The following is a 27,315-nucleotide window of genomic DNA, read 5'->3' as shown; positions in this document are numbered from 1 at the left end:
GGGGAAACTGATTTCCATAGATTACCTTCTGGAGATGGGCAAGTGGAAGCAGAAGCCTTATTTGCTGCTCCTGAATCAGCCACTAGCAGAACCCTTTCACTGACTTGGGGCTGCTGATGGGTGAGAAGCTGGACATGAGCCAGGAATGGGCATTTTCAGCCCAGAAGGCCAATGGCAGCCTGTGCTGGATCCAAAGCAGTGTGGCCAGCAGATGGAAAAGCAGCAATTTATCTTAACATGGGAAAAAAAACACCAGAGAAGAAAAAAATCCCCAACCCATGTAAAGAAAGCATCCTCAGGTGACTGTAGGAGAAACTCTTGAGGCATGAACAATAAAGGCATTGCAAGGTGGAGAGACAACAAGGGGCAGGTATCACAGGAGTTCAGGCAAGCAGAGAAGTGTCAGCTACAATGTTGGGACAGGACAGCATTGCAATAACAAATTTATTCTACCCACTGAGAGACCTGCAAGGAAAAATGCTGCTTAAAGTAGGCTACACTTCTCCTTGGCCTCTTTTTTGTTTTCACTTTTCCATTAAAAACAGATAAAGGACCAATAAACTTTGGAAGTTTTTACCTTTGTCCTAGACTGAACTTGTTCTTTGCAGATGAGGCACTTCTTGACCCGTGGTGAGCAGAGAGAGCAGGTGGCAATGTGTCCACATGGGCCAAAGAGGGTGTCCCTCTTCATGTCTGAGCACACCATGCATTCTTCCAGGGTCTCAGAATCGTTGTTGATCATGGATGGACTTCGGGAACCAACCTGCCCACTGTGGAGGGACCTTGCAGTCAGACTCTCTGGGAAGGGCTTTCAGTTCTTCCTTTCAGTGCTCATCATGTGGCTGTGTGTCTGCAGCAGCAGGGAAGCCCAGCTGCACTGTCCCCAGAGGCACAGCCTCCCACCAGACATGGGACAGGCACAGGCCCACAAAGCCAAGCAGCATCTCAGGAATGTCAAAACCCCTTCCCCCTCCTGCCAAGAGTTTACTTCATGGGCAGAGGCATACCCTGGAGATTCAGAGCTGCACAGCTCAAGCCCTGAACTGTGAGCCCAGCTCCAGCACACAGCAGATGACAGCTCCTGAAAGCAGCCCTGAGCTGCCAGCCAGGGCAGCCAGGACCTGACCCAGCAGAGGGAGCACTTGTTGAGCACATCCAGAGAGTTCCTGCACACCCACAGCAGTTCCTGCACACCCACAGCAGCTCCTGCACACCCACAGCAGTTCCTGCACACCCACAGCAGCTCCTGCACACCCACAGCAGCTCCTGCACACAGCCCTCCCAGGCCCATAAAGGGTGGGAAGAGAAGCACAGCCACACAGGGGTAAGGCCAAGACAGACACAGACAGAAAGGCTTTGGAGAAAGTAAGCACTTGGCACAGAAGAGCAGCATCACCCAAACCAGTCCTGATTCCTGACACCTGGAAAGGAGAGGTTTGATTTCCATCTAGGAATGAAGGATGGAACTCATGCAAGCCACCAAGACACAGCTAGGACAAGGAAGCTGAAACTTCAGATTCTGCATGCACACTTCACTGGCATCATGATCCCTAGAGAAGTGCTGCTGAGCCAGCAGAGCTCCCCCCAGCTCCTCTTCACACATCACCACATCACTCAGGTTGGCAGGTCCTCAGGTCACCTGCCCAGAGCAGCACCAGCACTGAATTCACACCAGGTCACTTTGCCCATTCCAGTCTTCAACACCTGCATGGACAGAGGCTTTACAACCTCCCTGGGCAACCTGTCACAGTGCTCAGTTTTTATTCCAGGAATCCCCACCCTCTCTGCTGGGGTGGGCTGAACTGCCACAATGCAGGAAGAAAATTCTAAGGGCCAACACCCAGCTGGAAATTACTTTGGCTTCAGCTGTTGGAGGGCAGGAAATCCTTCCACAAATACATTAGCAGCACAAGGAGGACTGAGGAGAATCTTTGTTGGATGCAGAGGGGAACACCCGGGTCAAGGATGAGGAAAAGGCTGAGAGACTCAGTACTTTCTTTGCCTCAGTCGTTAGTAGTAAGAGCAGTTGCCCACTGGGTACCCAGACCCCTGAGCTGGAAGATGGGGAGCAGAATTGAACCCCCCACAGTCCAAGAGGAGATGGTCAGTGAGCTGCTGCCCATTGAGACACACAAGCTGGAGTGGGTGCAGAGCAGGGCAACCAAGCTGGGGAAGGGTCTGGAGAAGAGGGCTGGGGAGGAGCAGCTGAGGGAGCTGGGGGTGGTTAGTGTGGAGAAGAGGAGGCTGAGGGAGACCTCATTGCTCTCTACAGCTCCCTGAGAGGAGGCTGCAGTGAGAAGGGGGTTGGGCTCTGCTCCCTAGTCTCAAGTGATAAAAGGAGAGGAAATGGCCTGGAATTGTGCCTGGGGAGGGTTAGGTTGGAGATGAGGAAAATGTCTTTGCTGGAGGAGTGGTCAGGGATTGGAAGAGGCTGCCCAGGGAGGTGGTGGAGTCCCTGTCCTTGAGGTGTTGAAGAAACCTGTGGCCATGGCACCTGGGGCCATGTTTTAGTGCCCATGGTGGTGCTGGCTTGATGGTTGGACTGCATGATCCAACTCAAACATCCTTCACACGCACACTGCCACCTTCCCATTCTCCTCCCCCCATCAGCACACAGGAATGTGTTCTAAGCCTTGCCTAAGTTTCATCTAAGATCTTTGTACATAGCAGTCAGAGCACCACAGAAAACAAAAAATGCGAACTGGAAGGCAAGCAGCAGCTTGCCCCTTACCACCACTGCTCAGCAGGGCAGTGCTCCACACACAGCAGAGATCTGGACCCAGGGGATTTCAGCAGTATACAAACCTGACTTTTTCTTTGTGACACTTGGCCAGTGCTTTGCAGAGACTGGGATCAGGGCAGAGGTCCAGGGGGGACTGCCCCTTCTTATTGCGAATGCTGAGGTCGGCTCCGTTGGCCGCCAGGAAGCAGGCGATGGAGGCTGCGCTCTTCTTCTCTGCTCCCTGCGTGCCCAGGCCCATTATGAGCTGGAAGAAAACAGACAGGTAAGCAACCTGAGACACTCTGAGCAGGCAGGAGCAGGCTGGCTGGAGGAAAGCTGCTTGCCATGCACACATGCACATACACACGCAGCCATGTGTCAGTCTGTGAGCCCAAGGAAGCATCTCAGGAGCCAGAATCAAAGCAATGATGGCTGCTTAATTTTCATAGATTCATAGAATGCTTTGGCTTGGAAGGGACCTCCATGATCATCCAGTTCCCACCCCCTGCCATGGGCAGGGACACCTCCCACCAGCCCAAGGCTGCTCAAGCCCTCATCCAGCCTGGCTTTGAACACCTCCAGGGAGGAGGCAGCCACAGCCTCTCTGGGCAACCTGTGCCAGTGTCTCACCACCCTCACTGCAAAGAATTTCTTCCTCATCTCCAGTCTCAATCTTCCCTTCTCAAGCTTGAATCCATTCCCTCTCATCCTATCATTGCAAACTGACTACAAATCAGCTATACTCAACTTTCCTCTAACAAACTAAAGTACAGCCAGGAGTGGTTCAGCTGTTGAAGCATTCGACCTCTGGCACATTTAGACCCACTCCCAAGTGGTTGTCCTTCTACACAAGCACTGTAGAGGGCAAAGTCCCACTGGGTATATTTCAGAATACAGTGGAAGTAGACTGCAAGTGCCAGGTGCAGACAAAATGCTACCAGTGCCACCCTGGGACTGCCAACGTGACTGGGCAGGCAGATGAATGCATGCTTGCTTCTCAGCCCAGTGAGTACAGAGCCTGCTGGAGAAAGTCCTGATTTCAGTTGCCTTCTCAGCATGGAGAGGTTTCAACTCACATGCCTGTCCTAACCCTGCAGTGTTCCTTTGCCCTCCTACAGCTCTCTCTGCATTTCTGTACCTCCTGTGCACCAGGCCCAGGGCCAGCCAGAAGAAAGAAGAGTAGGCACTGGCCAGGAAGGAGGAGTCACCTGCTCTAGAGCACTCTGGGCCATCATCTTGTATTAAAGTTTGATTAGATAAAATGTGTAAGGAGACTACATAGATGATGAAACTGCTGGCACCACTTAGAAACCCTCAGCAAACCACACTAGACTGTAATCATAGAATCACAGAATGGTAGGGGCTGGAAGGGACCTCTGGAGATCATTGAGTCCAACCCCCTGCCACAGCAGGATGACCCAGGGCAGGTCACACAGAACACATCCAGGTGGGTCTTGAAAGTCTCCAGGGAAGGAGACTCCACAACCTCTCTGGGCAGCCTGCTCCAGGGCTCCAGCACCCTCACAGTAAAGAATTTTTTCCTCATGTTGAGGTGGAACTTCCTGGGTTCCAGTTTGCGTCCATTGCTCCTTGTCTATCACAGGACACCACTGAACAGAGCCTGGCCCCTTCTTGACCCCCAGCCCTCAGATATTGATAGACATTGATCAGATCCCTCTCATCCTTCTCCTCTCCAGAATAAACAGCCCCAGGGCTGTCAGCCTTTCCTTATCACACAGATGTTCCAGTCCCTTCAGCATCCTTGTAGCCTCCCTTGGTCACTCTCCAGTATATCCCTGTCCTTCTTGAACTGGGAGCCCAGGACTGGACACAACAATCAGAGGAAGGTCTTTGGCACAGCTGTAACAGTTCTAATTCAAGGAGTTTTCAGTGCTGTTCCTGAAGGAACCCTGAAGGAATCCAGCTATTGTGTCCCCAAGAGGAAAATCAAACACAGGCCTCTTGGCATGGCCCTACACTGCACCAGGCCTGGCTCCTCCAGCTGCAGTCACAAATGTTACTGCAGAAAATCCTGAGTCCTGGAACGCCTCTGCACCTCTGCAGACACCTGCTTCTCTGCCAGTCTGCAGCACTTTGGGCACAGGGTGAAAGAACCACCAGAGCCACAGCCATGCACAGAACCCTCCAGCAGGTCTCAGGGCCTGGCATAGCTGCAGAATGCTTTCCTGGGAGGCTGCCAGCCCTGGAAGGCAGCAGCACAGCACCTAAGCAGTGCTGAGCTACCTTTGAAGCTGCAAACACCTGGCTGCCTGCCACCAGAGCTTCTCTTCTGGGTTAAGGCTTAGGCAGTGCCATCTTTTTGGATCTTGAAAACATTCCAAGGGGCTGAAAGATACCTACAGTGAAATAACTCAGACTAAGTGAGCCTGGGCAATAACACATTTGTTGAGGCCAAGAACACTGCATCTGGAAGAAAGCAACTGGATCAGCAACGGTGTGGGCAGCAGGAGCAGGGCAGGGATTCTCCTTCTGTACTCAGCACTGGGGAGGCCACACCTTGAGTGCTGGGATCAGTTTTGGGTCCTCACTCCAAGGAGGATATTGAGGGGCTGGAGCACATCCCAAAGAAGGGCAACAAAGCTGGGGAAGGGTCTGGAGAACAGGGCTGGGGAAGAGCAGCTGAGGGAGCTGGGGTCACATAGTCTGAAGGATCCAAAGGCAGCTGAGGGGAGACCTCATTGCTCTCTACAGCTCCCTGAGAGGAGGATGCAGTGAGGTGGGGGTTGGGCTCTGCTCCCTAGTCTTAGGTGATGGAATGAGAGGAAATGGCCTGGAATTGCGCCAGGGGAGGCTTAGGTTGGAGATGAGGAAAAATGTCTTTGCTGCAACAGTGGTGAGGGATTGGCACAGGCTGCCCAGGGAGGTGGTGGAGTCCCCATCCCTGGAGGTGCTCCAGAAACCTGTGGCCATGGCACCTGGGGACAGGGTTAGAGGCCATGGTCAGGTCTGACAGGGCTCTGAGCAACCTAATTGAGTGAAGGATGTCCCTTCTGAGTGCAGGGGGGGTTGGACTGGATGACCTTTGGAGGTCCCTTCCAACCCAAACCCTTCAATGATTCTTTGACACAAAATCCACTAAAACTGGAATTTAAAAAGGCAAAAACATTTCTTGTGTTAAAAACTCCTCACAGTAACTTCAGTTTCATTCACGAACAAGAAGGGCAACAGAGACACTTCCTGATGCAGTGCAGGATCACAGCAGTGGTCATCTCCCAGCTCTTGTTTCACAATTAAAGACATGCACAGAAAAAAAGTTTTGGCCACCTCTGCCAGAGTCCATTTCAGATCATGCAAACATCTGAACTGTAATTGCTTTGCTCCTCTCACCTGAAAGGCCAAAAGCCTTTCCTCACATCTTTCCACCTCTTCTCCAAGCTCACCCCAATGTATTTCAGTGAGATGAAGCACATCTGTCCTACACTGGGAGTCCTCTTTTGAACAAAGGCTTTTTAATAAACGTGGTGTTCTGGGTTTTGGTTTGGGGTTTTTTGAATGAAACGCAAGAATCTTTCCACTTACAGTTAAAATTGGAAAAAATATGATGACATCAGTAACTAATGAGGCAGCAAATCTGATCCACTGTTAGCTTCTGCATCTTGAATATTCAAAACAGAAAAATCACTCCAGAATTTTTTCTTCTTTGTCTACCAGCAGAACTATCAATCTCACCTTTGCCCACGGGCTTTGCACAGCAATCATTTCTTTTCTCAGTCAGTCAGACCTTTATTACAGGGAGGCTCGTGGACTATCTCTTCACTACAGCACAATTTGTGAAATGAACTCTGTCAGAAGGATAGAGGACAATAACCACAGGAAGCTGAAGCAGAATCAACTGTCAGAAGGTTAGAGAAGCAGCTGAACAACTCAAGCTAGGAAGACATGCAGGATGCCAAGCCACAGAGGAGAGCTGTAGTCTTATTCTGTACTGGAACACTGCTTTATTTCTCTTGCCTAAAAGCCACTCTTGATTTCTGGCAGCCACAGATCTTCACTGCACAAGAATGATTTGCAGAAATATTTTGGAATCATAGAATGGCTCAGGTTGGAAGGAACTTTAGACATCATCTACTCCAACCCCCTGCCATGGGCAGAGAAGCCTCTCAACTAGACTTGTTCAGGGCCTCATCCAGCCTGGCCTTGAACACCCCCAGGGAGGAGGCATCTACAGCCTCCCTGGGCAGCCTGTGCCAGAGTCTCACCACCCTCCTGCTGAAGAACTTCTTCCTCAGCTCCACTCTAACCCTGCTCTGCCTCAGCTTCAAACCATTGCCCCTTGGCCTGTCTCCAGACACCCTCAGGGAAGATCCCTCTGCAGCCTTCCTGCAGGATCCCTTCAGGTACTGGCAGACAGCTCTAAGGTCCCCCTGCAGCCTTCTCTTCTCCAGGCTGAACACCCCCAGCTCCCTCAGCCTGTGCTCACAGCAGAGCTGCTCCAGCCCTTGGATCATCTTTGTGGCCTCCTCTGCACTTTCTCCAGCAGCTCTGTGCCCTTCTCATGCTGGGGACACCAGAAGTGGAGGCAGTATTGGAGGTGAGGTCTGAGCAGAGCAGAGCCAAGGGGCAGAATCCCCTCTCCTGCCCTGCTGCCCAACCTCCTCTGGCTGCAGCCCAGCACACAGCTGCCTGCTGGGCTACAGGAGGGCACTGCTGGTTTCTGGGGAGCTGCTCAGCACCCAATACCCACAAAGCTTGCTCTTCAGAGCTGCTCTCAACCCACTCTGCACCAAGCCTGGATTTGTGCCTGGCACTGGCCTGACCCAGATGCAGGCCCTTGCCCTGTGACTTGTTGACCCTCATACAGTTGGCACTGGCCATTTCTAAAGCCTGTCAAGATCCTTCTGGAGGACATCCCTGCCCTCCATTGGGTCCAGCACCACACAGTTTAGTGTCATCAGCAAACCTGCTGAGGGTGCCTCAACCCACTGGCCATGTTGCTGACAGAGATGGACCCAGGACAGATCCCTGAGGAACTCCACTTCATACTCCTGGTTCACTTGACCTGTGAGAAGCCACACCAGACACTGCAGCCTCTGCCTGCACTGCAGTTTCACACAGAACCATCTGCACCCAACCCCAGCAAGCTCAGGCTGCCAAGCCCCAGTTCAACAGTACAGAATCAGACAAAGCAGACAAATAAAGAGACAAATGGACAGGAGAAAAAAAAAAAAAGGAATAAATAAATGCATTTTATTTACTGTGTTCTTTGATGGCTCCCAAGTAGTATCTACCTTGCCCACATCTTGCATGTCTTGGAGCTGGCGGAGCTGTGAGAGGGTGTGGTGCCTGAGGGCTTCATGAAGGGGAGTGTCTCCATCCTTATCCTGAATGTCCAGTTTGGCACCTGCACGGACTAGCAGCTGGAAAGAGAGACAACACAGTTTAAAACCCACCAAAACCTCTGTGTTCCTGTCAAAACCAAGCTCAGGAAACCATGGTTATGATGCTCTAGGAAGTCTCAAAGAGCTCTTCTCTTACCTTGCAACAATTCACAGCTGAGTTTTTCTGTTTTCCATGCCTGGAGCTCACCCCTCAAGTGAAATGTGGATTTCTTACAACAATCAAGCTTATTTCAGCAGAAGTCCAAAGCTTTTTGTGCTCTGAGGCAGCACTACAAGAAATGCTGTTTCAGAGAACTCTTTCTACTGCCCAAACCCTTGAATTCTTCCAAGCTGGCCTACAAACACTGTCACACACTGCAGCAGTACAGCAGGGACAGAACTCTAGATATTGATATGTCCTTTGCTATTAGGTTTCCATGACCTCAAAACTCACCACTTTGACATCCCCATTCTAACCTTTACAACTTCTTTTTCAGTATCCTCCCATCAGCAAAGTGTTGAAGCATCTACTTGGGTTTAGCTTTCTTCAGCAGAAGACAGAACCCAAAGACACTGTTAAATACTCTCTCAGAAAGTAGCAAACTGTAAGAGTGGTCTTTAAGGCTAATTTTAGCCACAGATTCCAGGTTCCATAACATGACAGCAGGCACAAGGCTGCACAGCCCTCCCATCCCCTCCTCTCCAGGCTGCCTTTGCATGAAGGCCTCCCAGAACTTTCTCAGATACACTGTTAATCAACCAAATCCACATATGCTGATAAATACAACTACCCCTAAAAAGGACTATTCAGAGACCTGAAGACAGGTAGAGGGCAGCTGAAATTAACTTCAGTTTTGAGCTTTTGCTACTCTGTAAAATTTGGATTAGCAGCAGAGGCAAAAGGCACAGCCTAGAAACATGCAAAGGGCTCTCTCCCTCCTCAGAAGCTGCCTGCTTGCAAGGGTCTCAGCCTCCTGAAACCAAAGAACCTCAGACTCTAGAAAGGCTAAAAGGAAAATAGCTTAAAAGCAATTCAGAACTGAATTTTCAAGGAAATACCTGCCTGGAACTGACTGCAGCTTACCACTTTCCCCAAACTTCTCTTCTACAAGTGAACCCCAGAAAACCAGCTAAGAGTTGCAACAGTCTCCCTCTAACTTCTTACGTTCTGAAGGGACTTGCTCTGGCCCTATTTTGCTTTCTCATACTCCTACCTTGTGCCTGCCACTAGCTTTTTGCTGCTTAAGAGTTTCTCCTGGATGAAAACCTATAAAGCAACTCTTTTCAGAGCAGCCTGGAACCCTTGGCTACCATGGAACTTTAAAGCAAAGGTAAAAGAGCAAAGCAAACCCTCAGCCTTTGTCAGGGCAGCAAGGCTTTGAAAAGAACCCTGCTACCTTTGACCACTATTCCACAAATGCCTGAGGGTACAACCCAGCTCTGGAAGGTACCCAGCAGGAATGAATTTTCAAAGAGAGAGCCAACATGTTCTTTGCATGGCTGCAGGAGTTATTTTAGGACTTCTCAAGCTGAATCCAGCTCTGAAGCATCGATACTCTGCAGGGTCATCCACTTCACCACCCAGGGATAAAGCACATCCCAGTTCTGCATGCCCAGGGACCAAGGCAGCTCCACAAGGGTCCAGGAGCTCACCAAACAGAGCTGCCCAAGAGCCTGCAAGTGACACTAACTCTAGGAACCCATTCCTTGGGTAGCAAGCAGTGCCAGACACAAGGGCCTGTCATGTGTTCCACTGTAATGGGACCACATCCATCAGCCCCTGGAGATGTGGAAGCTTTGCAGCAAACTAACACTGAACAGAACACAGATACAGGTCTGTGCAGGGGGCACAGTTCTCTCTAGGTCTGATTCAGAGACAGTTTTTAATGTAAGATGATGGGTGAGGAGCAGCTGAGGGAGCTGGGGGTGTTCAGTCTGGAGAAGAGGAGGCTGAGGGAGACCTCATTGCTCTCTACAGCTCCCTGAAAAGAGGTTGCAGTGAGGTGGAGGTTGGGCTCTTCTTCCTAGGATCAAGTGATAGAAGGAGAGGCAATGGCCTGAAATTGTGCCAGCAGAGGGTTAGGTTGGAGATGAGGAAAAATGTCTTTGCTGCAGGAGTGGTCAGGGATTGGAAGAGGCTGCCCAGGGAGGTGGTTGAGTCCCCATCCCTGGAGGTGTTCAAGGAATGTGTGGCCATGGCACTTGGGGCCATGGTACAGTGGCCATGGTGGTGATGGGTTGCTGGTTGGACTGGATGATCTTGGAGAGCTTTCCCAACCCAAACAATTCTATGATTCTATGAAAGACAAATTTAAATCATTTATGCAGAGGGCCAGGGCCAGGTTGATGTCTTTACTGCTAGTGACCATCTCCTACAGCAGTGATGCCCTCTCAGCCTCAACAGCCCACACTGGCAAGCCAAAGACTAAGTCACACAGGTCCTGTATGGACAGTCTGGCACATGGGCCAGGGGAAGCAAGATGTGCCAGGCTCCTCCTTCCTGTGCCTTCACCAGCAAGGTGCTTCTGTCACTGCTGACAGCTCTCTCGAGCTGAGGGCAGGGCAAGCACACACTTGGTTAAACCTGTGACAAGATGCCTCAGCTAGCTGCAACTTGCAAAAGTGATGAGCAAGAATTACTCATACAGCAAGAGGCATCAAAAATGCTGTTTGAAGGTCCCATTACAGCCCACAGGACTCAGACAAGCAGCAGAGGAGCACAGTCTCCCTTACTCAGCAAGGAGGGAGGCTGGAACTGGCACCTGCATAGAGCAAGCCATAAGGTACACAAACCAGGAGCACTCCTGAGCTCTCCTTCCTGCTGCAGAGAGACCTGCTGGGCACGCTGGCAGCTTTCTAAACTGACCACAGTTAATCAGACTAATATTTAACGGCAATATCCTGATAATGTTCATGAAGGATCCATGACTCAGCAGCCTACAGCCAGCTGGAGCCATACTCCATCAGCCCCAGGCTCCTTACCCTGACAATCTGGGTGTGCTGGCGCTCGACAGCGAGGTGCAGAGCAGTCTGCTGGTTGACGTTCTGGATGTCCAGGTTGGCATTGCCCTGCAAGACATTCAAGCATTGACAGCATCACCATCCCAGCAACTGACCTCCAGGCAAGGCACTGATTACAACCTTAGTATGATTCCAGGTTTGGAGATTTGAGAGCAGAAGTGATTAAATCCTTTAATATTCACTGTACAGATGTTGATCTGCTGAATCCAGCCAGGTTCAGTTCAGCTCCTCTGCACCACGAGGCCACTGCAACACTCTCAAGAGCCACATCTGACCTCTAGAGCTCTCCACATGTTCTTCCCTGCTTCACTGTGACCTCTAGAGCTCTCCACATGTTCTTCCCTGCTTCACTGTGACCTCTAGAGCTCTCCACATGTTCTTCCCTGCTTCACTGTGACCTCTAGAGCTCTCCACATGTTCTTCCCTGCTCCATTGCTTCTGCACTGCAATTTCAGGCAAAAAGGAGCAAACCACTTTCACATCTGGTGGTTAACTCAAGTGTGACATTAAAACCCTCCTGGGAGAAGAGTCCTACCTGATGTACCAGAAGTTCAGCCACTTCCACATGATTATTAAGAGCTGCCAAGTGCAAGGCAGTGTAACCATCATCTTTTTTCTCATCCACAATCCAGGGTCGTGGTAACTTGGACAACAGCACACGCATGGCACTGAAACAAACGTGAGGAGATGGCATCAGTGCACCCAGCAAGAATTTGTGACATGGCCACAGGACAACAGAGGACAATTTTAATTCTCACAGCTACAGAGCAGCAGTAGCTAAAATAACATCAGTTATTTTTCAAGGAGACAAAGAGGCTGAAAAGCTGCAACAAGACTTCCAGAGCACATCATGTTCAGTTCCCTCTAGTTCACAGCATCACAGACATTAGGGGTTGGAAGATCTGGAGATCAGGGAGTCCAACCCCACTGCCAGGGCAGGACCACAGAATCTAGCACAGGAACACATCCAGATGGGGCATGAAAGTCTCCAGAGAAGGAGACTCCACAACCTCTCTAGGCAGCCTGCTCCAGGGCTCTGGGACCCTCACAGTGAAGAAGTTCCTCCTCATGGTGAGGTGGAACCTCCTGTGCTGGAGTTTCCATCCATTGCCCCTTGGCCTATCACAGAGTTAAAGCATCCAAACAAACCATACAGCACCCAAAGCAGAGTGTGGGTTTTCCATGGTTTTTCAGGTTATCTAGCAATAGAAAGTATCTTAAAAAATAAAAATGCACAGAAATTCTGAAACACAGACAATGGAATTTTCTCTCTTAAAATCCTTACAGCATCCTTGACTTCATTGTTTCATGAGCAAGCTCCACTACCTTACCTTTCTTTTAAACCACCACTTTATAAATGATGCCATGGGCTGTAACAGTTCTGACTTGAATTTCTGAGATAAAACTGGAGTAAGGCTTCTTGGGCACAGATAAAATAACTGCTGAAGCTGGAAAGTGAACATCAATGGTATATTTGCATAACAGATAGTGGCTGAGTAGAACATACCATGGCAGTGTCAACCCATTTCTGGATCTGCTTGCTTACCAAGATGCCCCCCAAAGGAAAGGGATTTATTCTGACACCTCAAATTAAAGAGTGAGGAGAAACAACTCAATCACTGGAGTGTTAAAGCAAACTGAAAACCACTAAAGGCTGCAGTACTCAGGGTATTAACAGAACAAAGCTTGAGAAGTTGCTCAACCTTGTATCCCTCAGAAATACTTCTGTGAAGTTCACTTAGTTTCTGGAATAGGGAAGGGACCAAACTTCATTCCCTTATTGTCTCATCCTTACAGCATAGGCAGCTCCCTTACCCAAGGTTCCTCAAACAGAAAACCAGAAACTGCTTTAAACTGGTGCCACTAAACCTCTTCTGTCAGCTGATCCTTCCCTGCTGCATGCCATTTGCAGGCTAAACTGGAGCTTCTGCACAAAATTCTAACTCTAAAACCCAAGTGACACCAGCTAGGAGGAGTGGAACCACTTGGCCACAGAACGCCATGCGAGGCAGAGGCTGTAACTGAACCAAACAGTTCTTCATTAGCCACCTGCTGGCATCTAGGTAGCCTCCCAAACACCCTCACCAAGTGAGCCTCACAAACACCCTCAGCCAGGCAGCCTCTCAGTTTTTCCTTACAAATATCCTCTACAAGCAGTAGTGAGATGGTTGCACTGTCAAGTGATGACTGAGCTCCTAACCCATCCCAATGATCTTGAACACCAACCCCACAGCGCTTCTGTTCACCCCTGAGCTCTCTTTTGAAGTAAGCCAAAGGGCTTCCTACCAAACAAACAAAGCAGAAGCTGTTGTTTTGTGCATAGTTCACCCCACTGAGTCCCCCTGAAAAGCACAGGAGCAAGCCCATGAGGCAGCCTGCTGTAGCAGTCAGAGTGCCCTCCTCCCTATGCACTGCTGTCCTAACAGACCCTGACTTCTTCAGCATCTCCACTTCTCCTGGTACTGCACTGAGTACACAACAGCAGTTTCCTATCCAATGCACCAATGTTGTGCTGCAGCACAACAGTCACTTTGTTCCCTAGGTTGAGAGTCTGAAGGAACCACAACTAAGCAACTGCATCTTCAGGCTGCAAGATCACACAGGAGGCCCATGAGCAACTGCCATGAGGAGCATCCACAGCCAGGCTGCTCCTGAGGTTTGTCCTCTGCAGAGTGGACATAGGCACTTGGCCAGGAACCAGGTGCATCCTGCAATCATAGAATCACTGAATCATCCAGGTGGAAGTGACCTCCAAAGGTCATCCAGTCCAACCCCCTCTGCAGTCAGCAGGGACATCCTCCACTAGATCAGGCTGCCCAGAGCCCTGTTGAGTCTCACCTTGAATATATCCAGGGATGGGACCTCAACCACCAACCTGAGCAACCTGTTCCAGTGTTCTTGCACCCTCATAGTGCAGAACCTGTTCCTAGCATTCAACCTGAATCTGCTATTGTCTCATTTCAAACCATTGCCCCTCATCCTGTCACTGCAGGCCCCCTTCAGGTACTGGAAGGTGTTGATTAGGTCTCCCCAGAGCCTCCCCAGTCCATGTGTTTTATCAGTCCATCATAATCACAACTTTCTTGAGGTACACAAGTTAAGTAAGATACCACTCTCAACCTCTCTGGAATTTTTGTTTCCTGGCAGGACTAAGCTTCTCACTTCCTCACAGTCCAAATAACTTGTAACACAAAGCAAGCCAACACTTAACAGATTGTCCACTGCTCCCTGTGAACCATGGCTCAGCTTCTAGTCTCAATGCCTGCAACAGCTCTATCAGGTGCTAGGAAAACAGACTGCAACACCTGGAAAAAACCCAAACCACCACCACTGACTCCTTCAGGGAATCACTTACGGCAAGAATTTCCAAAACAAAGACATAATTTAGTGAAGGTACCAAAGCTTCAGGCAATGTGGCAAGAGAAGTGAGCATTAGTTGCACTGATAAACATAATTTCTTTTGTACTGAAGGGTTGCATTTTCAAATCTAGGGTATCAATGTTTCCAGCATCAGAACCATTTCTAGCTGCCTTAGAGTCAGAACAAGTATGGAGCACATTGGTTACCATCATATCTGAACTGGACCTGGGCACACCAGCACCAGCCCTTCAGGCAGCTGGGCTGACAGAGGACACCTCAGGATACCAGCAGCACAACCCAGGCTGCTTTCTACTGCAGCTTCCCACAGGGCATCATGTCATGCAAGCTCTTTATCTTCACCTGCCAGGCTCAGTGCTTCTAAAGACTCTATAAAGCTTTGGAGTACCTCCTCTGGATCACATAAAAGCATAACAAAAATGACCTGAAAATTCCTTGTGACTGACACAAGTAATATGACCATCGTGAGCCACCAGGAAAAGATGGGGCAACAATAACCTAAGAAAGAAAACAAGGTCAAGAAGGTTTTTAACAACTACAACTTGAGGAACACTACAGGCCAAGGGGAGGCACCAACACTCAGCTCTCTCATTACAGCCCAAGTAGCTCGAGTCCCTCAGTGAGAACTATCCTGCCCAGCACTGATGGTATTTCATAGCCTTCTTCTCACTTAGGAAATAAGGAAACTGCCAGCTCCACAGACAAATGAACCACAGTTTAAACACATTCCCAAGCTTTACCAGGTGGCTTGTGAATGTCAGAGTTGCCTTTTCTTTAACATCTCCCCTCTTTGCAATGAATGGGTATTTAGGGCACATTTGGAATACTGTGTTCAGTTCCAGGTTCCCCAGTTCCAGAGGGACAGGGAACTACTGGAGAGAGTTCAACAGAGGACTATGAGGATGATGAAGGGTCTGGAGCATCTCTCTTGAAGAAAGATTGAGAGCCCTGGGGCTCTTTAGCCAGGAGAAGAGAAGGCTGAGAGTGGACCTTATGAATGTTTACAAACACCTGTGGGGTGGCTGTCAGGAGGATGGAGCCAGGCTCTGCTCCATGATACCAGGGGTAGGTCAAGGGGCAATGGGTACCAACTCAATCACAGGAGACTTCATCTCAACATGAGGAGAAACTTCTTTACTGTGAGGGTTCTGGAGCCCTGGAGCAGGCTGCCCAGAGAGGTTGTGGAGTCTCCTTCTCTGAGGACTTTCAAAACCCACCTGATGTGTTAGGGGGGTTGGGCTCAATGATCTCTGGAGGTTCCTTCTAACCCCCAACATCCTATGATTTTATGATTTTGGCTTTTGTATGCCATGAAAAACTTCCCTCACCCCAACACTCACCTCAGCACTTGCTTTACCTGATTCTCTTTGCAAATCTTCTAACTAGTTTGGTGTCAAATACCAGGAAAAACTTCCTTTCAAGCTCACCCATAAAGTATTTGGGGGTATCTTGCTTTCACATAAAGGAGGTGACTGCTACATTTTGGATGCTTTTAAAATGCATCGGTCATACTGAAAAGACAGCAGGGCCAATACAAAGGAAATATAAAAAGCTTCTACATGTAATAGATTTCAATCTTACTTCTCAGAGTGAAGCATCAGAGGGCCAGTAACTGCTCCACAGCTGCTTCTGTGCAATATGCAAGCAGGAGAGCACATCTCTGTGTCTATGAGACTGCACTAACCTGCTGGGTACCTGGATGGAAGGAGGTATTTATGAACAGAATACTGTAAAATCCTGCAAATTCTTTTATGAAGCTCAGTGGCTGCATCCTTCTCCTCCTCAGTTGAGAAGTAGTTTCTTTTCAGTGCACAAGATGCTGTTCCTTCTTTCCTACAGCTATTCTGTTTTGCAGGATCTTCCAGAGCTGATAGAAACTGCTGCCAGCGGCCACTGAGAGCAGGACTCACTGGAAGAAGCATGCACAGCATCCTAAAACATCATAGTAGTGAATTAATGATGCATGCCAATTACACAGCAATCCTTGATTCATTTGCTATCTCAGGTATTAAGGAAGAGGCTGAGCTGTAGTGCTCCATTTTCAGACCACAACACAGTACCTGAAGGGGCTCCAGGAGAGCTGGGGAGGGACTCTGACATGGGGTGGGAGTGACAGGATGAGGGACAATGGCTTTGAACTGGGAGAGGGGAGATTGAGACTGGAGATGAGGAAGAAATTCTTTGCAGTGAGGGTGGTGAGACACTGGCACAGGTTGCCCAGGGAGGCTGTGGATGCCTCCTCCCTGGAGGTGTTCAAGGCCAGGCTGGATGAGGCCTTGAGCAAGCTGGGCTGGTGGGAGGTGTCCCTGCCCACGGCAGGGGGTTGGAACTGGATGATCTTCAAGGTCCCTTCCAACCCAACCCATTCTGGATTCTGTGAGGATTCTGTGTGGTGAACCCTTGCTTTCACCCTGTACACAGTGAAGCAGCTCACAGACTACTTTCTCTGGAATGGCATTACAAAGATTAAGAAATCAGCAAATCTAATGGTAACTCTGACATCAGCTGAAGACAACATTTCAAACCATCACCTTCACTGTATTCACAGATTATAGAGCTTCAAAGGTTATTATTGATGAGATGCTTAAAAGCCTTCTGCAGACACTGAAACGACGTTAGCACTGTGCTATTAAAAGTAGCAATGAAAAGAATTGTGGCAGGTAAGCTTTGGCATTGGTTGCTCTGCAGTGTTTTCAGATCAGCAGGAAGCTGATCAAGATTTTGGCTCTTTTTCAGCTGGATGATCTTTTGCAAGTTCTGAAATGTTCTAGAGGGGACAGCAAAAGAAAAGCTTCAGTGAACATTTTGAAGGAAGTTGTCTGCAGTGTTTTGAAGGGGGTGAGGCAAGTGGTTCTGCTTTCGTAGGAGCTCAACACCTGCTCAGTGACAAAGGCAATGAGAAGATGTGTGTAGAGGGGCTGAGATCAAGGTACCTGCTGCTTTCCCAGGCACAGCTGTTGGGGGTACAAAGCTGTTGGGGAACTTACAAAGCCCCCCATAATTCACACAATCCATCCCCTTAAAATCAGAGTCCAGTGATTTGGTAGAGGGAACAGCCATTTATACTGTGTCAGATTCCATTTGAGACCTAGAACAGTAACAGCAAATGCTGCTGCTGAGTGAACATTTAATTGGACCTTGCCACATCTGGTCTGGGTTTTGTTTTTCTTGAATTCATCTTTTTAGAGCATCTGGAACTACAGTTTAATAGCTATATGGTGTAGTTAAATTAGAAAGAGCTGCAGAATGCTAATTCATAGATTCATAGAATGGGTTGGGTTGGAAGGGTTGGTTAGGGTTTTATATTTGTATAAATAAATATATTTGTTTGTATAAATAAATAAAATGCATGACAGAGCTGAACAATAAACTGATCAATTCTTAGCCACATAGAGCACTTTTCAACACCAGTTACCAACATTAAGGCTTAACAAAACATAATTGTTATGACAAGAGTTTTCCCATGTGGTTTATTATATTAACACCATAACACCACTCTTCCCTTATGCAGTATTTCACTCCCAGAGTTCTGACAGATGCTCACCAGCAGCACCTGAAAATGCATGCAATAGTGATGTGGAGAATCTACAAGGTAAAAGTCCTTGTAGTAAGCTGGAAATCACTTTATAGTAAAGACTCCTGACTTAGCTTTCCTAACTACAAAGACAGAAAATAGAAAGAAAAATTAGAGGCTCTGTGCTACCAACTGCAATTTGGCTGCAGAATGACCTGAATGGGGAAGGGGGAGCGTTGTGGGGTGGTGGTGGTGGAAGCAGTTTTGTTGGTTTGCCCTTCTGGGTGTGTTTGCTTGTATTTTTAAAGAACATAACCCAATAGAGGCTACTTCACAACCTGCATGAGCACACTGAACTGGAGTGGCTGCTGAGAGACACAGCCCCACTTTTGCCTGCACTTCAGTTCCTGCATGATGTTGGCTCTACAGATATTCACCATCCCTGGAGGTGTTCAAGAAATGTGTGGCCATGGCACTCTGGGACATGGTTTGACGGCCACGACAGCGTTGGATTGAAGGTTGGACTGGATGATCTCAGAAGGCTTTTCCAGCCAGAGCAATTCTATGATTCTGTATGTCACTGCCATCAAAGCATCCCATCAGACTCTTGCTGTGGCGAGTTTGCTTTCATGCAGGTCGATGAGATGATCCACCTCAACCTGCCACTGCAGTCACTAGAAGGGTGAGGAATAAGGAAGTGAGGAACCTCCCTCTGCAGGGAGGGCAGACTGCCCTTTCCAGAAGCAGAGTCTTAGATTAGCATCAACTTCTGAGGAATGGTATTTCTAGAGGTTGTAATCCCAGAATGGTTTGGGTTGGAAGGGACCTCAGGTCATCTACACCAACCCCCCTGCCACAGTCAGCGATGCCTCTCAACTAGACCAAGTTGCTCACGGCCTCATCCAACCTTGAACACCTTGAACACCTCCAGAGAGGAGGCATCCACAACCTCCCTGGGCAACCTGTTCCAGAGTCTCACCACCCTTGTACTGAAGAACTTCTACCACAAGTTTCTCTACTCTCCTGCCATTCTCCTCCCTCAGGTCAGCTTTCCACTGTCTCACTGTAACACAGTTTTATAATAGAAGATATTTTACAGCCATCCAAGTTTGAATTATTCACCACCACACATTTCTCTTGTCCACTTATGCCCACCCTCAGATGGGAATCTGTTCACCTGTCTCCTGTCGCATGCTCTCACAGTTAAAGGAACAGATCAGCTCTAAAGAGAGCTTCCATTGCCAAGCTTTCTTCATGCAGCCCAACGTGAGCTTTACAACACAAGACAAACAAGACCACTTTTTCCTAACCCTGTTCTTGCCTTCTGCCTACCACCTCTGCTCAAGTGGTCCCAATACAGCATCTAAAGAGTCCTTCCTCTTTGCTGGGTTATTGATCATGCAGAAGAGTACTCTGAGCCTGTCTGCTGGGAAGCCAAAGATGTTTGTACTAACACAGTGCAAGAAGTAACACAGGAGCAGGACGGTGCTATTTTTGGCAGCACTGTGATCTGGGGAGCACGTCAGCACACAACCCCCAGCCAGAGCTGTGCCTGAGCTGCTGCACACCATGCTCCGTGCCGAGCAGGCAGCTAGGCTGGAAGAAGGAAGCATCATCCCTCGGGAACAAGGACCAAGGAAGAGATGAGTGTCCTGGGCTGCTAGCACTGGGCAGGCTGCATCTGGAGATCAAGAGTTTACTAGTTCCTAGCTGACTGGTGCCTCAGTTGGCAGTTTAAGCAAGCTGGCTGTTTCCTTTTGTCTCTCAGATCCTCTTGGCATTTAAAAGAATTTCACAGGACAGTGGGGGATGGAAGAGACCTTTGGAGATCATCCAGTCCAACCCTGCTGCCAGAGCAGGGTCACCCAGGGCAGGTCAGACAGGAACACATCCAGGCAGGTCTTGAATGTCTCCAGAGAAGGAGACTCCACAACCTCTCTGGGCAGCCTGCTCCAGGGCTCCAGCACCAGTACAGAGAAAAAGTTTTCCCTTCTATTCCCGTGACACCTCCTGTGCTCCAGCTTGCCCCCAGTGCCCCTTGGCCTGTCCTTGGACATCCCTGAGCAGAGCCTGGCTCCATCCTCCCCACACTGCCCTGCCCATCTATCAACAATAATTTCAATCAACATGAAACTAGAGAAACAGTGAGGGGGATACATTTAGATGGGATGGATTCTGTAGTAGCCCTAAATCTTCCACAGCAATTTTGACTTCAGTGGATGATCATGAAATTAAAGAAAGAGAAATGAAAAACTGTGCCTTATCAGAGAGTTGCACTGCAATGGGAGCTACAAGGTAAGCAGCTAGCAGGCAGCAAGCAGCCCAGTCAGGACTTTGCAATTCACACCCTTCCCTCCAGGACTGAACTTCAGACAAGGGCTTGTAGTGATAGGACATGGGGCAATGGCTTTCAGCGGGAGATTTAGATTGGAAATTAGGAAGAAATTCTTTAGAGTGAGGGTGTTGAGACACTGGAACAGGTTGCCCAGGGAGGCTGTGGATGTCCCTTCCTGGGAGGTGTTCAAGGTCAGGTTGGATGAGGCCTTGAGCAACCTGGGCTGGTAGGAGGTGTCCCTGCCCATGGCAGGGGCTTGGAACTGGATGAGCTTCAAGGTCTCTTCCAACCTAAAGCATTCTACAACTCTATGAACTTCACTGTATTAGTAGCTATTACCTCCAGCAGTATTCCTTCCCTGAGATGCCATTTTCATTCAAGAAGTGTTTTAATCTTAGACGGTGAGACTTTCAACTTTAACTCTTTTTGCTGCTAAGTGACATAAAGAATTTTGTTTGAAATACAGAAAGTCTTGAAATATTTGGGTTCCTGCATGTGATATTTCAATGTCTCAATTTCAGTTACTTTGTTCTTTTCTGAATTAAATATTGCATGGACTCCCTGGGTGTATCTTGAGGGTCATCACCCTACACATAACAGCACAACCAGGGGATCAGGCCCAGCCTTCACAGGTACATGAAGGACAGGTCCTGCTTGACCCACCTGATGTCCTTCTATGAGGTGACCTGCTGAGAGGATGCAGGAAAGGCTGTGGATGTGTCCACCTGGACATTAGTTTGCCTTTGACAATGCTTCTCACAGCATCCCCGCCTGGACAAACTGGCTCCTCCTGGCTTGGATGGTGGAGACTTTGCTGGGTAAAAAAATGGGTGGATGGGCCCAAAGAGTGGAGGGGAATGGAGTTAAATGCAATTGGTAGCTGGTCACAAGTGGTGTTCCCAAGGACTCAGTGCTGGGCCACTTCTCTTTGACACCTTTATCAGTGGTCTGGACACAGAGACTGATGCACCCTCAGAAAGTCTGCAGATAACACTGCATTGACTGGCAGTGTGGATCTGCTGGAGGGTAGGAAGGCTCTGCAGAGGGACCTGGCCAGGCTGGATCCATGGCTGAGGTCACTTGTATGAAGTTCAGCAAGGCCAAGTGCTGGGTCCTGCACCTGCGTCACAACAACCCCATGCACTGCTATGAGCTTGGGGCAGAGTGGCTGGAAAGTTGCCCAAAAGAAAAGGACCTGGGGGTGCTGGTTGATAGCCAGCTGAAGATGAGGCAGGGTGTGTCCAGGTGGCCAAAAAGACCACCAGCAGCCTGGCTTGGATCAGCAATGGTGTGTCCAGAGGGAGCAGGGCAGTGACTCCAGCCCTGTGCTCAGCACTGGGGAGGTCACAGCTTGAGTCCTGAGTTCAGTTCTGGACCACTCACTCCAAGAAGGATATTGAAGGGCTGGAGTAGGTCCAGAGAAGGGCAACAAAGCTGAGGAAGGGTCTGGAGAAGAGGGCTGGGGAGGAGCAGCTGAGGGACCTGGGGGTGTTTAGTGTGGAGAAGAGGAGGCTGAGGGGAGACCTCATTGCTCTCTCCTGCAACCTCCTTTCAGGGAGTCATGAGGTGGGGCATAAGAGGAAATGGCCTGAAACTGTGCCAGGGCAGGTTTAGTTTGGACTTTAGGCTAAAAAAATTCTTCACTGTAAGGGTTCTCATGCTCTGGACCAGGCTGCTCAGGGCAGTGGTAGAGTCCCCATCCAAGAAGGGGTTTAAAAGCTCTGTAGAAGTGTTGCTGAGGGCCATGGTTTAGTGTTGACCTGGCAGTGTTAGATTAATGGCTGGACTAAGTGATTTTTCAAAGGTATTTTCCAACCAAAATAATTCTATGGACAAGAAAATCTCCTTTTTAAAAGATTTCCTCATTTAATTTGAATGTGTAGTAATTGGTCTTGTTCTGGGCCAATTTTGTGCACATCAAAGCCTGATGGACTGAGCTGTTCACTTGATCTCTTTTTTATTCTTTTCTTTCAAAACATTTGAGTATTTTCAGAGCACAGCAACACCTAATTTACATGTGCAATTTTATAGCTAAGCATTATAAACAAAATACTGTGGAATGATGCTACACAAAATCACAGAACTGCTCAGGCTGGAAAAGACCTCCAAGATCATCAAATCATACAGGGATGTGGTATTAAGGGACATGGTTTAGCACCAGACTTGGTAGAGCCAGGTAAAGGTTGGGCTGGATGATCTATGGAACTGCTGCAGTGGGTCCAGAGGAGGCCAGCAAGATGATCAGAGGGCTGGAGAACCTCCCCTATGGGGAGAGCCTGAGAGAGTTGGGGATGTTCAGCCTGGAGAAGAGAAGGCTCTGGGGAGACCTCAGAGCAGCCTTCCAGTACCTGAAGGGGTAGAGCAGCCCTCAGCACCTAGGGAGGGAATTTTCACATTGACAGGATGAGGGGCAATGGCTTTGAGCTGGAAGAAAGGAATTTTAGACCGGAAATGAGGAAGAAATTCTTTCCACTGAGTGTGGTGAGACACTGGAACAGGTTGCCCAGGGAAGGTGTGGATGTTCCCTTCCCTGGAGGTGTTCAAGGCCAGGCTGCATGAGGCCTTGAACAACCTGGGCTGGTGGGAGGTGTCCCTGCCCATGGCAGGGGGTTGGAGCTAGATGATGTCTTTAACAGAATGGTTTGGGTTGGAAAGATCCTTCATCTGGGAATCTTAAAGGTCTTTTCCAATCACACAGTATCACAGTATAGTAGAGGTTGGAAGGGACCTGCAGAGAGCATCCAGTCCAACCCCCCTGCCAGAGCAGCATCCCTCAGGAGAGTCTGCACAGGAATGCATCCAGGTGGCTTTGGAAAGGCTCCAGAGAAGGAGACTCCACAACTCCCCTGGGCAGCCTGCTCGAGGGCTCTCTCACCCTCACTCTACTGAAGTTTCTCCTCATGTTGAGCTGAAACCTTCTCTGTTCAAGTTTGTATCCATTGGTCCTTGGCTTATTGCTGTGCACCACCCAAAAGAGCCTGGGCCCCTCCCCTTGACCCCCAGCCCTCAGCTATTGATAGACATTGATCAGATCCCTCTCAGCCTTCTCCTCTCCAGACTAAACAGCTAAGGACTCATTGAAAGGACGCTGTCATTCCATGGATTTGAGCAAGGGGTTTCCCAGTAATTTCTGACGAATATGGAAACCTGGCGCCACAGATCAAGATCACAGAACAGCAGCACGGTTGGGAGTTGAGCACTGAGCAGCAGATGTAGGGAGGGCTGCTGACGGCGAGGCGAAGCAGCAGAGCAGGGCACGTCGGGGGGAGCCGGCGGCCGTTACACAACGGCGGCGGCCGCAGAGGGCAGCCCCGGGGCCGCGGCAAGTTCTCACCTCGCCACTAGCAGGGCTGCTGCTGCCTTTTTTTTCCACCCCCCTCTCTCTTTCCCTCCCTCCCCCCTCTCCTCCAGGTTTCTAAGTATAGCGGCAGCCTCAGCAGGGTTGACCGGGCGCGGCGCAGGCTCAGTGCGGGGCTGGGGAGCCTGGCTGGGCACACGAGCAGCGCTTTATTTGGCAGTGCTAAACACGGCCGGGCCGCGCCGCGCCGGGGCGGGCGGCGAGTGCAGGCTGCACAATCAATAGGCAGAGCGCGGGATGCGGGCTCCCGCCGCTGCCCGATCGACCATCGACAGCTGAGGGACTATTTTTTGCAATGGTTGACTAAATATGGTCAGGGAAGAGAGAGGCACAAGAGAGCCTGTTTGCCTGCGAGTGCATGTTTCAAATGCTTAGCTGCCTATAAAGCCGTCCCAGTGGTGCTGGTGCCCTCCAAGTGGGCAGCGCGGTTAGTGCCGGCTGTAGTGCGCGGGAGCCCTGACCTCGCCAGCAGCCCTGACCTCTGAGGATGGAAAGTAGCTTCACCACAGACCTGCCTACAGTTAAGCCTGGAAACATGACCTCAAGGAAGAAAAGATGCAGTGCAATATCTAAGGAACTAGAAGAAACCAATATTTGCCGGGGGGGAGGGGGGGAGACATTTGCACTTTTTTTTGTGTGTGCTTTTTCTTTTTCCTTTTTTTTTTTCCTTTTTGAAAGCAACTCCAACTTCGGGGGGCTTGGCTGCAGCTCTTTGCTGGGTTTTGATTTTTCCCTGTGATTATTTTCATCTGACAGTGGGCTAAGCTCACCTTCCCTTGGCTTCCTTGGACTCTTTAACTCTCAGTCCAGCAGACATAAGGTATCATTTCTATACAACATTATCCGTATTTTAGCCTTCCAAGAAAGGCAGCATGTGCCAAGCAGGCACCCTGCGTTATGCCTTTTTTGTTGTTGTTGCTGTTTTTCCTTTAAAGTTTTATCTGTTTAAGGTGGTGAGGTACTGTATGCACCGACATTGCCCCCCCCTGCCTCCCCCTCCCATGTCATGAAGAGCTGATTCAGCGAGTAGAGTGAGAGAGCACTCAGGATGAGATGGCTGCTGCTGATGTGTCTCTAGGTCATTACCTCTCTTCCAACTGCAAATGCTGCATGATACTAAGCTCACAGGTAACAGAACCTCAGGAGACCTGCATTATTCTGCACGTTTAAAGGATGCCTATGACTTTCTGCATGTGTATCTTATTTACTAGAAATGTGTTTTCTTTATCGTGTTATTAATCCCTCTGGTAACAGCTTGATTTTGAGTGTGTTAAAGTATCAAGCATTTGTAGGATAAAGAGCAGGCTGAAAGAAAACATTAGTCCAAATTTCATAGCAAAAATAACCCAAAAACCAACCCCAAAACCCCAACTCGCTTGTTAGGCAGAATTCTTTCCAGAGAAGATAGAGTCAAAAATTGCAATGCCACTAACTGGTTGTTCATTTCAGTGAACTCTATTCCTACCTTCTTATGCACAACTAAAAAAAAAAAAAAAAAAAAAAAAAAAAAAATTAACCAACTTGGCAAAGCAAATCTGATGAGCAGTGGTAGTGCAATGCTGAGCTGGCAAGTAGGGCTCAGCCAAACGTTCAAGGTGCTTGATCTCAGATGGACACGAAAACAACCTACTTAAAAACTAGAATGTGACTGCTGTGATTCTAATGCTGCATTGCTGTTTCTCCTTGTAGTACTGTGCTAGCTGCTGCTACACTCTGATTTGCTCTCTCCCAGCTGCACTGGGTTTTTGTCATGGGCTGCAGAAATTCCTGCTCTGCTCACAGCTCTCCTCGCGACCATTGCAGTTACTAATTGCTGAACTTGCTTCGTATTTGCCTTCTAACACTGTGAAAGCAAAGCTTACTCCTTACTGCAACCCCTACCAACTCCTGAAACATGAATTAAGCAACCATAAGCTCTATCTGACAGCCCCTTAGAAGTCAACCCCCTACTGAACATCAGAGACATCCCTTCCATTTCAAACCAAGGCACATGGAAGCTGATGAATCAGGGTTAAACCTGGGGGGTGTTCCTTTGAGGGTTTTGGGTTGGTTTCTGGGTTTTTTTTTTAGTTGTCATAAATATTTAAAGTGTGGACAAGAATTTTACTGAAGCAGGTGAGTGCCAGTTTTAAGAAATGAGAAGAGCTGCTTGGCAGAGGTGTTGGACTGGTATTAGCTTTCACTTGTGGCTTTTGGCCTAACAGTGTCCATCCTGCCCACAGCAGTCAGAGGTTGTTTCCTTAATTCAATGTCAGAACCTTTACAATAAGCAGGATGACCAGGAGCAGCTGCTGTTAGTTATTTTTTGTTTAACCCTCTCTGAACTACAGCAGAAATAGGCATAACCTGCAAAGTATTTGCAGAATACTGGGTGGGATGCAAGAAAGTGTGGAAGTGGGATTGGGGAGGGTAGGAAATTAAGTTTATAAGCAGCACGTTAGACCAGTCTGTGCTCTCCTTCAGGATGTTAGATGCTAACAGCACACCAGCATGGGAGCCTGCTAGAAGAGCTGGGAGGAAGCTGGAGTTTCTGCAGAGGAATACAGCTGTGAATGGCAAGAAACAAGCTGCAAAGTTACCAGCAACTCAACTCTCAAACTCAGAACGAAGGCTGCAAGTCTGGAAAAGCACTTCCAGTGTCCATGCCATCCTAGAGCAATGAGCTGTAACTGGCTTTAAGCCACCCTGCAGGTAAATTGAATTGCACAGTTCAGTTAGAACACTAACTTTATTTTATTTTTTTCACCATCAGTTGATCCTAGCATTGTTTTTCCAAAGAATTGTCAGCCAGAATTTTACCTAAGGACAGCAATGGAAAGCACCTAAAATACTTTTCAGGTTCATCTGACAGGTAGTGGAGCAGCTGTGTGTGTACCTGCTCAGAGTACATACTTCTTTATGTACCCATATGAACATACAATGCTATGGAATGTAAAGAAGTATGTATTTTTGGCAGGCATGGAGCCAGCAGTAAGAGGAAACTAAACAGCTGTTGGAAGAAACAGGTTTCCCTCTTGTCTGAATGACATTCATGTGACAAATTAGCTTGCTAAGGGTCAGGTGCTATTGCCAAAATAACTCATACTTGTTGGTAACAAATCACAACACATTAAATTGGATTACTATGAAAGTGGGTAGGCAGAACTGTTAACAGCTGATAAGCAGAACAGTGGTTGTAAAGGAAGAATTCAAAACAAGGCTTGGAAACAAAGTCTTGAAATGCACTGGTTAGGACCACAGCATAGCTGCAAAGTTCATCCTTACCAGCACTCCTCACTTCATAGATCCTAAACTAACCTTAAAAGCCTGATTATCAAAAGAGATCTCATGAAAAACTATCCACAGCCAGTGCTGTGTACTTCAGCTGGCAGTATTTAAACTGACACCTAGCACTGAACCTTTTATCTGCAGGTTGCTGGAGACAAGTAGAAACTGCTAAGAAATGAAGGCTGTGATTTAGAGAAAAGGATAACCCAAAGAATTGAATATAATCACTTCTGCAATGTAATATGTGAGACTTAAGGCCGAATCTTCTGCAGATCAGCGCTTATTATGCTCACTGAGCTCTTCTCTGCAAAGTGCAGTGTCAGGTTCATGCACAGAAAGTGACAACACAGAGATTTCTAGGCCACAGTTGCTAATCAGTGG

At 48.7% G+C, this 27,315-nt stretch overlaps 1 protein-coding gene across 1 annotated transcript in view; it reads right to left on the bottom strand.

Annotated features, from left to right (window-relative positions):
* The window catches only part of MIB1 (MIB E3 ubiquitin protein ligase 1), a 91,181-nt gene that overhangs the window by 10,347 nt on the left and 53,519 nt on the right, over positions 1–27,315 (bottom strand). Inside the window, exons 13-17 of the mRNA XM_054394587.1 lie at positions 11,618–11,750; positions 11,044–11,130; positions 7,939–8,100; positions 2,806–2,987; positions 578–770 (exon numbers count right to left, since the gene is read on the bottom strand). Coding sequence (XP_054250562.1) covers positions 578–770; positions 2,806–2,987; positions 7,939–8,100; positions 11,044–11,130; positions 11,618–11,750 — 757 coding nt within the window. The remainder of the gene's footprint in view (positions 1–577; positions 771–2,805; positions 2,988–7,938; positions 8,101–11,043; positions 11,131–11,617; positions 11,751–27,315) is intronic.

Source organism: Indicator indicator, chromosome 31 (genome assembly GCF_027791375.1).
Source record: "Indicator indicator isolate 239-I01 chromosome 31, UM_Iind_1.1, whole genome shotgun sequence".
In the NCBI taxonomy this organism is placed as follows: domain Eukaryota; kingdom Metazoa; phylum Chordata; class Aves; order Piciformes; family Indicatoridae; genus Indicator; species Indicator indicator.
The sequence above is the reverse complement of the archived record's forward strand: the minus strand, read 5'-3'. Positions and strand labels throughout refer to the sequence as shown.